The sequence below is a fragment of the Pimephales promelas genome, chromosome 22 (assembly GCF_988280905.1).
Source record: "Pimephales promelas chromosome 22, fPimPro1.hap1.1, whole genome shotgun sequence".
NCBI lineage: Eukaryota > Metazoa > Chordata > Actinopteri > Cypriniformes > Leuciscidae > Pimephales > Pimephales promelas.
The window spans coordinates 18583159-18597848 of NC_142790.1; the positions used below are offsets into that span (position 1 = coordinate 18583159).

The following is a 14690-nucleotide window of genomic DNA, read 5'->3' on the forward strand; positions in this document are numbered from 1 at the left end:
CCTCAATTTAATCAATGGAACTGTTGGAAACTAGAGATTTTGGAATTAATTGTACTCTCTTTATAGCCTACCCTGTAGAAACCATCTGAAGTAATGTGGTAGAAGATGTTTCTGCTGACTGGACGATTTCTAGCAGTAAGCCAATTTGGTGCCATTGTTTCTTCAAGATTTTCGTATTTAAACATAGGCTCCTGTATTTGGGAACCTAGCAACTTCTTAAGATATGTCCTTGCAATTTTTTTTTTTTTTTTTACAATGTATAGTTAGTGCATTTCTGGTCATCTAAATGAAGACTGCACTGTAGTAGCCTATATAAATATTAAATATATTGCCATACTGTACAGGAGACATGGGAATGATGCAACACGGGGTGACTTGTAATGCCAATATTTAAATTGGAATGAACTAGTCTACTACATGTAGCCTACTTATGGTTTGGTTCAGTCGCATGTAATATAATTAATAGTTATTGCTACATTTTGAGGTAAAATGTTAAAAGAATAGAAATGTAAGATTAAGAATAAATTTCGAAATGTAATGAGATACTATACTACTAGTGGACCCACAAAGATTGCACAAAATGGGACAGCAGGCTTATATTAAAACAAAATGTTTATGTCATAATAATAGTTTTTAATATACATTTTAATACTGCAATTATTTATTGCACCAAATTCTATACATGTTCTCATTAGTGTTACAGCTTATATGGAAGCTATGTAACTGCAGCAATCTTTGTATTTGCGATTAATATAAAGAGTTTAGGAATAATATTTCTAAATTTATAGCAGGCACATATGGGAACATAATATTAAAGTTTGAAATGCATAGCACAACAATCAACTGAGTTTCAGACGTTTAAATAAAATGCATTGCATTTCCCGGTCTCCTCTGCTTTTGCACTGTCAGCAACATTGGATAATCAGTTGGATGATGTGGGGGGACTGAGTAAACACCTATAAATAAATTGAACAGATTGCCTTTAAAATAGTATTAGGCTGTATCCATAGTGTCCATTGTACTGTAGCTGCCCACTATGTCTGAAACAATAGAAACTGGACACACCAGTCACCTTGAGAAAAATGCTCCAAACCATAACGAACCAAAACAGCGTTGTCATCCACCACTGCTATACCTCCATGAGGCACCTGTAGTGAGGGGAACAGTCTATACGACTCAAACTGCTGATGTATCAACTGTCTTGTAGCGGGGACTGTGTACATGGGTTGAATATTAAACAGCAATAAAGCTAAAAGCAGCGCGCGTGTGATTTGACCTAGTACCATGGACAGCGGCGCCGCGCAGAGATCTGCCTCATGAACGCTTTTCCCCCCGGGGGCGAGCGCTGTGAGTGGGTTGTTGCGCGGGTGTCTCGCGCGGTAGTTTTGAAGTATTTTTTTTTTTGTTTTTTTTGTGAGAATTGTTTAGGCGAATTTGCAGTCTTTGAAATGGCCTCGGATTAGTCTGACAAGTCCTGCAAAATATAACACTTAACTACAGACAGTTAAGACATGTTTTTAATTAATATATTGTAAGTAGACTATCGGGGATAGTTGTCACAAGGGTTGTATGTATCCCAGTAACTAGGAGCTTTTAAATCAAAAGTCCTCTCACCATGTGTATTTTCTCCACATGTTCGTTTCAAATAGGCCCTATTGGTTCTAATTTAGCCTTAAATAATTTTTTTTTTTATTTTTTTTATGAAACTAAAAGTTCAATATACATTTTTTGAGTCGTTTTTAAACTGAAAGGTTCTCAGGACAAGGGAATTTTTTCATAAATGTCAACCTGGGGCATATTGTCACATGTTTTTAATACTGTTATACAATTCATTAATTATTACAATTCAATATTTGTTTTGGACCAAATATGGTTGCCTTACCTTTACCTTTATTTTACTTATTTTTCACCTATCCATCAATTCTCCAAACTGCCTGTCCTTTGTAGGGACACTGTGAGCCTGAGCCATAGGCTGGAACTATTATTATTTATTTTATTTTTTTCACCTATCCATCAATTCTCCAAACTGCTTGTCCTATGTAGGGACACAGTGAGCTTGAGCCATAGGCAGGAATTATTTTATTTTATTTTAATAAAATAGGCTAATAGGCTGTTCCACTGTGACAACTTACCCCAAATAGTGCAACTTGCCCCACTACTATGTCTATTCTTTGTTGATTGAACTGTTTTTCTTGCCAATCAAAGGTGAAAATGTTCACTCATTCTTTCCATATATAAAACGCTTACTGAGTAAGTATTAGTATTATACACAAATGCTATTATGTCAATTTTAATTTGCAATGAACTTTCATATCCATCCTCTGTTATTTTATGTCACTCCAAACAGCTGATATAGAGTCTCAGTTTGTTTGCACATCATAACTATTATCAGTATTTTTCCAGGTGTGTTTGCCTGGTGTGTTTCCACTTTACGCTGTAACTGTGCTCACTGCGAATGCTTCGGTAGAACAATACAGACATACTGTAAGAAAAAATGATAAATGACTCTTGTTAGCTACTTTACCGGTTCTTGAAAAAAAAAAAAAAAAAACGAAGTTGACAAGTAAACCTAAATTGAGGTCAGTATGAATGCAATATGCATGGGACTGGGGAGTAACATGACAGCTGTAGCTGGTGCTCACCAAGGCACGGCAACACAGAACTGTAATATTTTATAGGTCAGTTTTTTTTAAAACATGAAATGCATTTGTTTGCCACAGAATTTGACCACTTAAATATTTATGATATAAAAGTACTTTTTTCTCTTTTTAAACTGACTCATCGGTGGTATATGTACGAGAGGTACAATATGTATGCATTTTGTATCAAAATATCCCAAAACCACTTGCAGATTGTTAAATATTTCTTTCAATTGTGTACTTATATTATCCTAAATGTTTCCAAGAATTTGTAACTTCAGAGAAATTCACAATTTTAAATAGTGCCGTAAAATCTGCGTTATCCCTGGTTTCTGCTTGTACTGCATTGAGACATGACGTGGACAACTGCGTAACTTTTTGAACCATGGCGAGCAGACTTTGGAACAAAAGGCGAAATAAAACGAGGATCAATATCTGTGGCGTTTTCGAGATGCCGAGAGCTTCGTGTGCACGACAAACTTCCTCTTGACAGACCTTCATGACTTGACAGAGTCTTGCATGTACTTTATTAGACATGTGGGTGAGCAAATGTACATAAAACAAAACAATGTTATATAGCTCTACTACGTGATGAAATGTTAGAATGTGATGAGTATATTCTAATGTTGATACAGCTTGCTGCTAGTCTCATACAGCCAATAAACTAACACATAGTATAACATTATAACTTTCAATAAACAATTTTAATATGTGATGACGTTTAAGCATTAATTGAGCATTTGCAAGTAGTGTTGTAGAAAGGAATGTCCTCATTCCTATATATCCGCGGGACTCACTATGATGCGGATATCTGTCTCTCATTAGCAATCGCGCCCTGCTTCCTACCATTGTCATGTTAAAACACCTGTAATGGAAATCACTTATCCATAAACATTATTTCCCATAAACATTACTATCCATCGGCATAACGACAAGTTCCATGATTCCGCTTATTCACTGTGTCATCAATCTACACCTTTGTTATTTTATAAGGTTAGTAGCCCCTACAATATATATATATATAAAAAAAATTTACGACCTAATAGTTTCTCCTAAGTATAGACTATAGAATGTGAGTTGACATAGTTAACTGGTGATCGGGCTTCTGGCTGCTCAGAATTAATGAGGAAGTTATTATGCTTAGAAAAAAAAAGGCATGGAATAAATGTTATAGTGCAGGCAACACTTGCAGCATGCTTATATGACTTTAAATTAATTTAATTAAATCCTCCTGCACTAAATTAGGGCTTCGCTTATTTTAATTTTCCAGTAGAGTGACATATGTGTAGGGGTTGATGATCGAGATGTGTTGATTAGCTTTAACTGTTTTGCCTGAGTGCATTTTTTTTTTTGCATTCATTAGTGAAGAGATATTCTAATTTACATATTCTTGAGACTTTTTTAGATTCTCATTTCCGTTTATACAGTTTGGTAAGAAAAGATAAATATTGAAGAGTATTTTCAGGTAACAACACATCTTATACTAAACTTAATGCTGCTGTCTGGCATTTTTCCTCTTTGTCGCCATCTCTGTTCGAAATCTGCAATTGCAGTCATTCACGGAATTATCAACTTTATGTGAGTTGTACTTAAACACCTTCGACACCGTACAGTGTGGATGAACACAATGTTTGAGGAGAGTGTGGAAACTGGCATTCAGAATCACACATTATTCTTTTTGGAAGTATGACCAAAATTTTTACCGGAAAATGTTTGAACTAGTAAGAAACACACTTTTGTTCTGGTTTTGACATAGTTAATCACGCTGATTAAATCTAACAATCACTTAAGTTATCATATCAAGCAAAACCGTGCAAATTATACTTTGTTCTCAAATTGTTAATGTTAACAACGCGACAACTACATGTAATGTCCTTCCGATATGTATCCTTGTTTTCGCATGGGTCCGGTTGCAGTCTCTTTTTTAATGTAGCCACTCCGAAGTCTTTTGCATTTTACAACGGGTGAATCTGTTGTCACTGGTGATTGTTGTTTGAACCTTTCTGTATCCGCCATCAAATTAAAAACATTATTACAAGCTTACTGCTTTGAATCGAGCTAATAGTTTTGAACACTGGCTGGTTATGTTTTTTCTCAAATTTGTATTTTGGATCATTTTTACTGCAGCTTTAAGGAGACATTTAAACTTAAGGATCTCATAGACGCATAGGCAACTTCAGCGATTATCTGCTCCACTCAGCTGTGATGAGAACAAGTTTAGGGCAGGAACAGGAAAACAGGCTATCAATAGCCAATGAAAGTGGTCGTATCACAGTGTAATGGTTTGAGGCAGTGCAATAAAGAGAGTAAAATGTTTGTAAAGCTGCAGCGTAATTGATCTCTGTTGTGAGAATTGTGTGTTTACCCACAAAATACACTATAGTTTGAGCAAATGGAGGTTTGATTAGCATGCAGTTACACACTAATGCATTCAGGCTATAAAACCACCAGCATCAACACAGTAGTCATTTCTGGATGCGGAATATACAGTTATATTTTAAATTCAGCCAGTATGAGTTTATGTGTACTGGAGAATTATTGTCATGGCCGGGAGTTGGATTTGTGGCTGTCACAGACAGTATTCGCTCTTACTGAGCCACATAACACCTCAGACAGGACCCTTAGTCTTATTTTTTAAAAGATTCCTTTCTTTCATGTAGGGGGGAGGGACGTTATTACATTTATTGACTGAGATCATGGCATGGATGGTTCTTGATAGGGTCTGACCATTTTGTTACATCACATGGGATGAAAATGATTTATGAGAAATCTATTTTGTTTTTGCCATAAAACTATCCCAATGCATTTCATTTAGAAGTCAAGGGTACACTTGCCCAGAGTGCATTGCTCAGTTCTAGAAAAGTCATTTAGTGTAAAGAGCCATTTGGGTGACTCAGTTTCCCCATGCCTCTGTAAGCATCACAGCCTAGACCTTGCTGAAATAGGGTCAGCTGATGTTCACTGAACTCCAGGTGTAAAGGGACATGGGGAGGTTATTTGGTCATTTCTGCTTGTCCAGTTTCTAGGTTGCTGTACTTGTGTCTTAAAGCTGCAGTGTGTAATTTCTTTGCCACTAGCATCACCAAACTGGATATATAACAAAAGTGTACATTTTGTTAAAAGCTACATGCAAGATCATTTTTAAAAAGATTGTTCAAATCCACAGAGCGCTATTTTATGATGTGACTGTATGTCCTTAAAGGACAACTCAGGCGCAAAAATGAATCTTTGGTCTAATTACACATTGGTCAACCGTTCATTTGTTTTCATGATTATCGAATGTAAAGAGTTATATCTCTAAAAACTGTTTAGCTTATAACGCTAGTATATGGGGCATAGAGTTATGAAAATAAAATAAAATCTTTAGTTAATATGGTCTGTACACTTAGAACGTTCTCAATGCTTCGTTTTGCATGTCGGGACCCTGATTATGCTTCACTGTTAAGTGTTGGGCTATTTTGAGCTTTGTTAGTAGTATTAACTAGCGATTTTTATTTGCATTACTCTATGCCCCATATACTAGCCTTACAAGCTAAACAGTTTTTAGAGATAAAACTCTTTACATTCGATAATCATGAAAACAAATCTCAGAGAACGGTGGACATGACTTGACAACAGGGCATCGTTGAGGCATGTGTGACAGCAAGCTATTTTCTATCATTTAATATTTAACCTTTAAACGAGGCAAAAATGTGTTGGAAGTGTTGGTCTTGTAAAGACATTGCTAATTACAGCAGAGCAGCTGCGCACACATACACAGATCTGTACCCTGATGAAACACACACACTCACAGCAGGGTTGGATAATGGAGAAGAGATGGAGAATTCCCTCTCTTGCCTTTATTTATAGAGGTTTCTTGGCGTTCTAGGCACTAATTAATGTTGCAGTGACCTGTAGATATCTGAGGTGTCTGCACAGCATGAGCTTCTCTCAAACACCTTGCGTATAAGACAAGCTAACCTAACTGGCTGAAATGGAATAAATACAATATTAAACGAATATATGGAACTATATGGGTTCACTAATTAAGAAATCCAATGCAATCCGGATAGGAATGTCTGTGACTGCATTTTTCCCCACAATGCTTGTCATAAATATTGACCTTCGTCAAACACCGTGAAAAAAAGTCAAATCTCTTGTTGTGCCGCATTGTGCATTATGATTTTAGATTTTATTCAGAAACTCTCTGGGTAAATAACTTTTAGATATGATTTGATATGTTTTAGCTAACCTCAAGGGCATCCAAGATGTAGGTGTCTTTGTTTCCATAGTATTTTCAATTTAGATTTTTTTTAGGTCAAACCGTTCTTGTCTGTCAGTCATATAATGGAGGTTTAGGGGGTCCACCTCAAAGAGCATGCACAGAGAAGTCAAAATGAAACGTGATTTAATGACTCGTAAATGTAATGACTCACATTCAAAGTGAACAATCCCTTTAAAGGGATAGTTCAAGCAAAAAATAAAAATTTTGTCATTATTTAGTCGCACGCAAGTTGTTCAAAACCTGAATGATTTTCTTTCTTCTGATGAACACAAAAGACAATATTTTTTAAGAATTTTTGTAACCAAACAGTTGATGGGCTTCATTGACTTCCATAGTATTTATTTTCCCCATACTATGGAAATCAATGGGGCCAACCAACTTTTTGGTTACCCATATTCTTCAAAATTCATACAGGTTTGAAACAACTTGAAGTAAATGTTGACAGAATTTCATTTTTGGGTGAACTATCCCTTTAAGTACTGCTGACATCCCAGCTTATGTACAAAGAAAGTTAAAGCAATAAACAATGAATAATCATAGACTGCTTGGAAAGGGCACTCTTGTTGATTTCACCATTGTATCAAAATGGACAAATCATATTTTTTCATATGGATTATTGCAGAGTTTATTATAAATGATGTATCTGTGCACATTATTATTTTTTTTAAATGCATGGGCCCTGTAATATTTTATCAAAATAAGTTCCCCTTGCTTTTTCAGCAACATCTCTTGTCTACTCTGATGAAGTGTTTACTAGAGCTAGGGCGGGTCAACCTGTCACTCACATGAGATGGACCAATAGCAAACCACAACCATCCAAAAATTCGATAAATTCCCAATGGACAAAATCAAGTCCTGCCCTACATTTTCACCCCCATTTTTTTCGGATATACATCACAATAGGGAAGAAAACACAATCGCAACTTCCCTTCATGTCGTCTTTAACTAGGCTAATTCTTAATTATAAACATAATGCACATCTCTGTCCCATGTGTTGCTCTCTGCGGCTGTGCTACCTTTTTTTTCTTTCCTCCTCCTCTTATCTCAAGGGCTGGAACCCTTCCAGAACTCTGTCCCAGTCTTCAGTCAGCGTCACCCTGCTGTGATGTAAGGCATAAATGATGGAATCAGAGGAATGAGAGTGCAGCCTCTGGCAATGCTGAGCTCTGGTTAGAAACTCAACATATAGCATGGTCAACAGTGAGAAACATACAGTATAAATACCTATTGCATCCATATTGTGTCTAGTGAGTCAGGAGACTATACGCTGTATTTATATAATCGTCTGATTCCTGAGTGACCAGGGGCCTCGTTTATAAAATGCTGCATAGATGTTGTCATACATTTGAATTACTATCATTTCTCCAATGTGTGTAATTGTGATTCAGAGAACGTGTGATCTTCCATATTTGAAATGTATAAATCGCAAATTATCTTGAAATGTTGCGCAGCTGAATGGTTTCAGATCTCCGCCTTGTAAATGCCCCTTAATTAATGTGATTAACACGTATAAGAGCACCAGTCAACATCAAAATCATTTACCTGAGAATGGCGAGCAGCAAGAATTGCTTACAGTACATTTCCAATACCTGCTCGGACTCTCTGCTGTTAGGGAATCTTAGAACAAGATTATTAGAAAGTCATTTTTTTATAAATATGTTAAAACTGTGTATATGCAGATTTTATAAATGAGGTCCTTATCTGTGCATGTGATGGAGGAATGCACAGTGCATGCAGGGGGTGTGGCCTCAATAGCCCTGCAGTAACTGTGCCCTGTGTGCATGTGATTGATGAACAGATTACTGCTGAGTAGCAACTGAATTTGCATTTTAAAGATTGAAATTGCAAAATGTTTTTTTTATTTATTTATTTATGTACATACATATATATATATATATATATATATATATATATATATATATATATATATATATATATATATATAATTATGAAGTTGTTATAGGCTAAATTTCCAGTTTATTCCTATTAATTCCCATTATATCCAATATATTCCCATTGAAAGTGCCCAACCCTAAGGGTAAATAATTAATTTTAATCTCTTAAATCGCCCTGTTAATAATTGTATCCCTTAAAACTCATCTTTGATCACCAAAATGACATATTAAAATGTTTTTTTCTGTCAAAAAATAAAATCCTTCATGCCTTAAAGTATCTTGAATGTAACTCTAGATTAATTTAGTAAACGCGGAACCATGAATATGCAAAATAGCTCCGCCTCCACTTACTCACACCAGCTCAGAGATTCCCTCATTCAACTTTACTGTAATAAACGCTGTGCAACGACAAGTGGAAATACTAAGTGGAAGAATGAATCATACAGGCTTCTCTAGAAGTCGATTTATCAGAATGGTAATGCATTTTTATGTATCGCTCTTTACAACGTCAGACACATAGCGGTCATCAATATGATTAGCCTTTTGCTTGGCTATGTTATCAAACAGCTAATAGTCTGGCTTCTCTTAAAGGGATACTCCACTTTTTTTGGAAATAGGCTCATTTTACAACTCCCCCAGAGTTAAACAGTTGGGTTTTACCGTTTTCGAATCCATTCAGCCGCCTTTTCTGATATTTAGAAGAATATCAGTAACCAGACAGTTTCTGTTTCTCATTTTACAAGTCCCCCAGAGTTAAAACTGTTTAACTCTGGGGGACTTGTAAAATGAGCCTATTTCCAAAAAAAGTGAGTACCACTTTAAATCCCCTGCTTTGCAGCAGTTAATGATATGCTAAAGCCCACCGGCACATGACGTGATTGGTTTTAAGGACGTTTGTGACGCAAGCAACCACTTTTTTGAGACTGTCTTTGTTTCACTACAGCTTTAAAGAGAAAATACTCAGCAATGGTGTTGACTTATGAACTTGTACACAGTTTGCCTTAAATCATATTAAAAACACCACATAGACAGATGAACAACATTAAAAACTTGATTTTCACCACAGGGGTCTTTAACAAGGAATTGTTGCTTTTGCTTTCTGAAGAGTTTATGGGAGTGACTGAGACAGCCTGTGGTAAACAGACAGTATCAGCTTTCATCATGACTCATGATAGTTCAGCTGCGAACATCATGAAATCAGATGAAGGAAGACACTTTAAGGATGCTAACACAGAACAGAAGATATCTAGAGAATGTGTGTCAGCAAGAGCAAGGGTAATATGTTTAATGCAAACCATCTGGATGTTACTTTAACATTTAGCTGCAGTTTCACGTTGTGAACAAATAGTCATTACAATTTAGTTAGGAATTGTTTAGTTAGAAATCTTTTAGTTTATTCATTATACTGGAAATGGATGGTGCAAGAGCACATTGCGTTATGGGATGCAGTGTTCTACACAATGGTTTTTGTTGTGTCCTGCACATTTTTGGCAACATGTACAGTAGTAGATCACCTGGATGTTATATGTATGAAAATGTACTTACACTATAGTATTGCCATAGTTGGCACTGGATGTTATTTCATTGTACAGTTATTTCATACAATGGCTGAAGGAAGTGTTTTGAAATGTGGTATTTTAAAGCTGACACTGAACTTGGCTTGCAGCCAGTTTTTCTATTAGAGAGGCTCAGATTGTCTCCCCCATGCCAATTTCCCTATTTTGTCAGTATGATCCAGAGATCATATGTTTCTCCATCCTGATGATCCAAAAAATCCATTGAAATGTCTATGCAGCCTCACTATCATACTGTATCTTTACTGTAAGTGAGTCCCTTTCTCACTGACTGTGACTTCCAACCATATTGTCACCATGTTGATGTCTGTATTAAATTGGTCAGTGAAGTAAGCAGGGAAAACCCCTCTCAGATAGCATCAGATAGTTTACTTTTTTTAAATGAGTGTGTGCTAATCCATACCATGCTCTCCTGTTTACCACAAGGGCAATTACTCATCAGGGAGCCTGGGGTAGTTAACACAGCCCTGCTCAATTTACTTCCTGCTTAACCCTCAAATTACATCTCTCTTTTATGTACCCCCTGTTGCTAAGTTAGTTTAATTACCCAACAAGGCTTATGTGTCGTAATTACTGCATTTATATCTACCCTCTTGTTGATTTGTGATTGTCTGGTTTGTAACACAGATCTGACGCACAGGCCTACACTTAAAGCTCAGACCAGTAAAAGTTGTTTTCACATGCTCTATTTTATATAGACTTGATTATGAAATGCTTTCATTTGTTTACATAACTGAACGTCATAATTTGACAAAACTAGTTCTCTTACGAGAGGTTCTCTCGTGCGTACTGTCTTACACTAAGGGAAAACCCATCAACCTATAAAACCTAACCTAAGTATTTTTGTATTATATTATTTTAGGTTTTTTTAATATATATATATATATATATATATATATATTTCATTTGATTATCTAGAAATTATAATAGGGCTATACTGTCATGAGTTCCAAACTGAAAGAATGAAACCGCAATAATGTCAAAATCTGTAAACATAAATTGCATAATTAAACTTAAAAAAAAAAAAATTTAATTAAATTCTGAAATCCAATTTTGCAGCCCATTTGGGATCCCTGGACCCCAAAACAATGCATATAGTAAACAGTAGGCAAAAAGTACCCTGGATGACCTACTACTTCCATCAAGATTCTTGAAATCCCATGAGGCCATGGGAGAGGAATTGCGAATGACAGCTCGCAACTGACCCTGATAGGTCATGTGACAGTAACAACATGCCGTATGTAGTACATCCGAATTGTATTCCTACTATCCAAATAAAAACACGATATAGAGAGTACTTTTTTAATGGTCCCAAAGTATGTTCATATTCAAATATAGTAGACCATATGCGATTTCGAACTTATCATGTCTGAATAAGGCTTGGTGCATTTTAAATGTTATTTTGATGATGCCTACGAGCTATTTTTATTTTCTGCACATAATCTCATTTTTAGTGTTGCACACTGAAGAGATCTTCAATATTGCCAGTAACCCTCCAGCAATATCCTCTTGCATGTTCTAGCTCATTTAATGCTCAATATCAGGGTGCAAATATTTCCCAGACCAATTATCTAATTAGTTTTCCCAATGCTAAAAGTTGGCCAATGCTGCTGATTCAGTTTGCAAGCTGGCTTGTGCCACTTTAGCACAAGTTCTCTGGCATTTGTTCACACGCTGTACATCTATACTCTAATCACTCTTTGTTTGGCTCTGATAGGAGATGATGACCAAGCTGATAACTGAGACACCAGATCACCCCATCCCTTTCCTCATTGGCCATCTGCAAACCAAACAGGAGAGCCCCGGCAGGATTCAGAGGACCCTGTCGGGATCTGCTGCACTGTGGGCTGAGAGCTCCTCAGGTGTATATCGTTCAGCATCCTTCAAGGTGTTTTTTTTTCGCATAGAGAAAATGTATATCTTTACCAATTTTCTCCTTCTCTCCCAATAGAATACAAAGGTGCACGGCGGGACTCCAGGGGTAATGAAAAACCCTGGCAGATCCATCCCAAGAAGCCCAAGAAATCAAAGAGTGACCTGGCTGTGTCCAACATTTCCCCACCCTCTCCCGAGTCTAAATCATGTGAGTCCCGCTGCAATCGGAAAAGCTAGCGTCATTACATCCGTTTTATGTGATTTGGTTGACTGTTAATCTGAGCTCAGCAATGCTGTTTCAGAGATCAGAAATAGAGGAGACTGCCTGTACATTAGTGAACAATGATGACTTCTATCTTTAGATAGTGCCATTATGGAGGCCATCAGCATGAGCTCTGAGTGATACATATTGCTGAGGGAGCAACTCGTATCAAAGTCTTTAATAATTTAATATGATGCTCTGTTACTGACAGCGGGTCTATTTCTGCCTGAGTGGAGGCTGTCGGACAGTTTTGGGGAAGTGGGACGAAGGAAGATAGTAAAAATGTATAACCCCATTTAAAACTGTAGATGTGTGCCTTTGCCCATTTCCTGCTAACTTATTTAGATGGTTTTCGCATCAGTGAGTTTGTAATTGTTTCTACATATTTTATTTATTTTTTTTACGTTTATTCCTTATATCATTCCAAGCCTTTCTGCTCTTTTTCTTAAAAATAAAAGTAATGTAGACAGACACAGTCAAGATCTAAAAATAACAAAAAAATAGCTTTATTTAAGGAAAGTGTTTATTTAAGTTACTGTTTTTGTTTGTCTTTGTTAACGTTAGTTAATACAAATACAGCTGTTCATTGTTAGTTCATGTTAATTCACAGTGCATTAACTAATGTTAACAAGATTTTAATTGAGTTTTAGTAAATGTTAAAATTTAATTAACATTAACTAAGAGTGAACAATACTTCTTCAGCATTTGTTAATCTTTGTTAATGTTTACTGATGTAGTTAACAAATGAACCTTATAGTAAAGTGTTACCATAATCCCTAACCTTATAAAGGCTTCTGTATTATACCTACTACACATATTTCAGCCCATTCTCACCCCCAAGGCGTCACTTAACTGACGCCTTGGGAAGCATTTGGACATGCTTCAATATCTGACGCTTTAGGCGCCCTTTAGCGTCAGTAAGATGACGCCCTAGGATCGCGTGTACCCTACCCCCACCCCACACCTAAACCTAACCGCGTCCTCTAACAGACGCTTTCCTTTAGCGTCAGTTAGATGACGCCGTAGGATCGCGTCATGTAAGTGACGCTAAAGGGCGCCTAAAACGTCAAATATTGAAGCATGGTCAAAGGTGACGCCTTGGGGTGAGAATGTGTTGCATATTTCTAAGGCCTCTAAATGAAATGAGATCAAAACTCTGTTGTACACAATCTACTCCCCCATAACTTCTGTCATCTGATTAATAGTTTATATTTTTTATTACTTATTTGTTATTACTTTTTTTCAAGTAAAAGGGCTTGTAGTATGATTCTCATTCAGGTTGTGGTACACATCACGGCCCCGGTCACCGTCAAATATTATGTTAGATCACGTTATAAACGCAGTCCTGACTTTCCTAATTATATGGAGATTTTTACTAATAATTTTTGCAGATTTTCGATCAAAATATAATGTTAAATCACGTCAAAAACAGTGCCTGTAGCTTCCTGCGCAGTGAGCGAGAGCGATCAAGATGGAGAAGCGGTTGCCTAACATAAAGGTCTCAACTGTCTAGCATTATATTTTGTCAACAAACTCAAATTGAAACTGTGATATGGCTTTGTGCCTTTATAAAACAGCAAAAGACTTTAATTAAGTAGCCTATAGAAGCATTCTGTTTGTGCCGAGGGCGCACTTTGCTCACGCGATCAGCGATCATTATTTCTGGCAATTGAAGAAATCAGGACAAACTAATTGTAATTTTCCTATACTGTGTAATTTAATGCTAAATACTTTTAGGCTACATTTATCGGCTATGTCTATGGATTTTACATCATAGGAATAATTATATAAATCATTATTTTAATAATTGTTTGGTATCCTAAAACACCAGTGATAATGTAATGAAGACTGAGACTCTATATATCATAACTAAAAAGACCCATCTTTAATGTCCAGGTACAAGTCAATGTTTTTTCTTTGTTCAATCAATGTGCACAGTTCATGGGTTTAAGCCGGTTGAAGCTCTTAATTTTGCTCTTAATTTTTCTACAAGACATTATAGTTAGGACATGTTCTTTTGCTGTGAAATCCTTACTTATTTTTATAAAGTAAACATAAGAATAACTTTTATATTGTTTCCAATATTTCAAGATGAACACTTACTGGACTGAAGCACTTTTTTACTGGACTGAAGCACTTTTTTGGAGAAAAAAAAAATTAAATTGTGAGTATCTACAATTT

At 36.2% G+C, this 14690-nt stretch overlaps 1 protein-coding gene across 1 annotated transcript in view; it reads left to right on the forward strand.

The window, feature by feature from the left end:
- Positions 1-14690, forward strand: part of c22h8orf34 (chromosome 22 C8orf34 homolog) — an 87983-nt gene that overhangs the window by 587 nt on the left and 72706 nt on the right. The window contains exons 2-3 of the mRNA XM_039666833.2: positions 12090-12234; positions 12324-12455. Coding sequence (XP_039522767.2) covers positions 12090-12234; positions 12324-12455 — 277 coding nt within the window. The remainder of the gene's footprint in view (positions 1-12089; positions 12235-12323; positions 12456-14690) is intronic.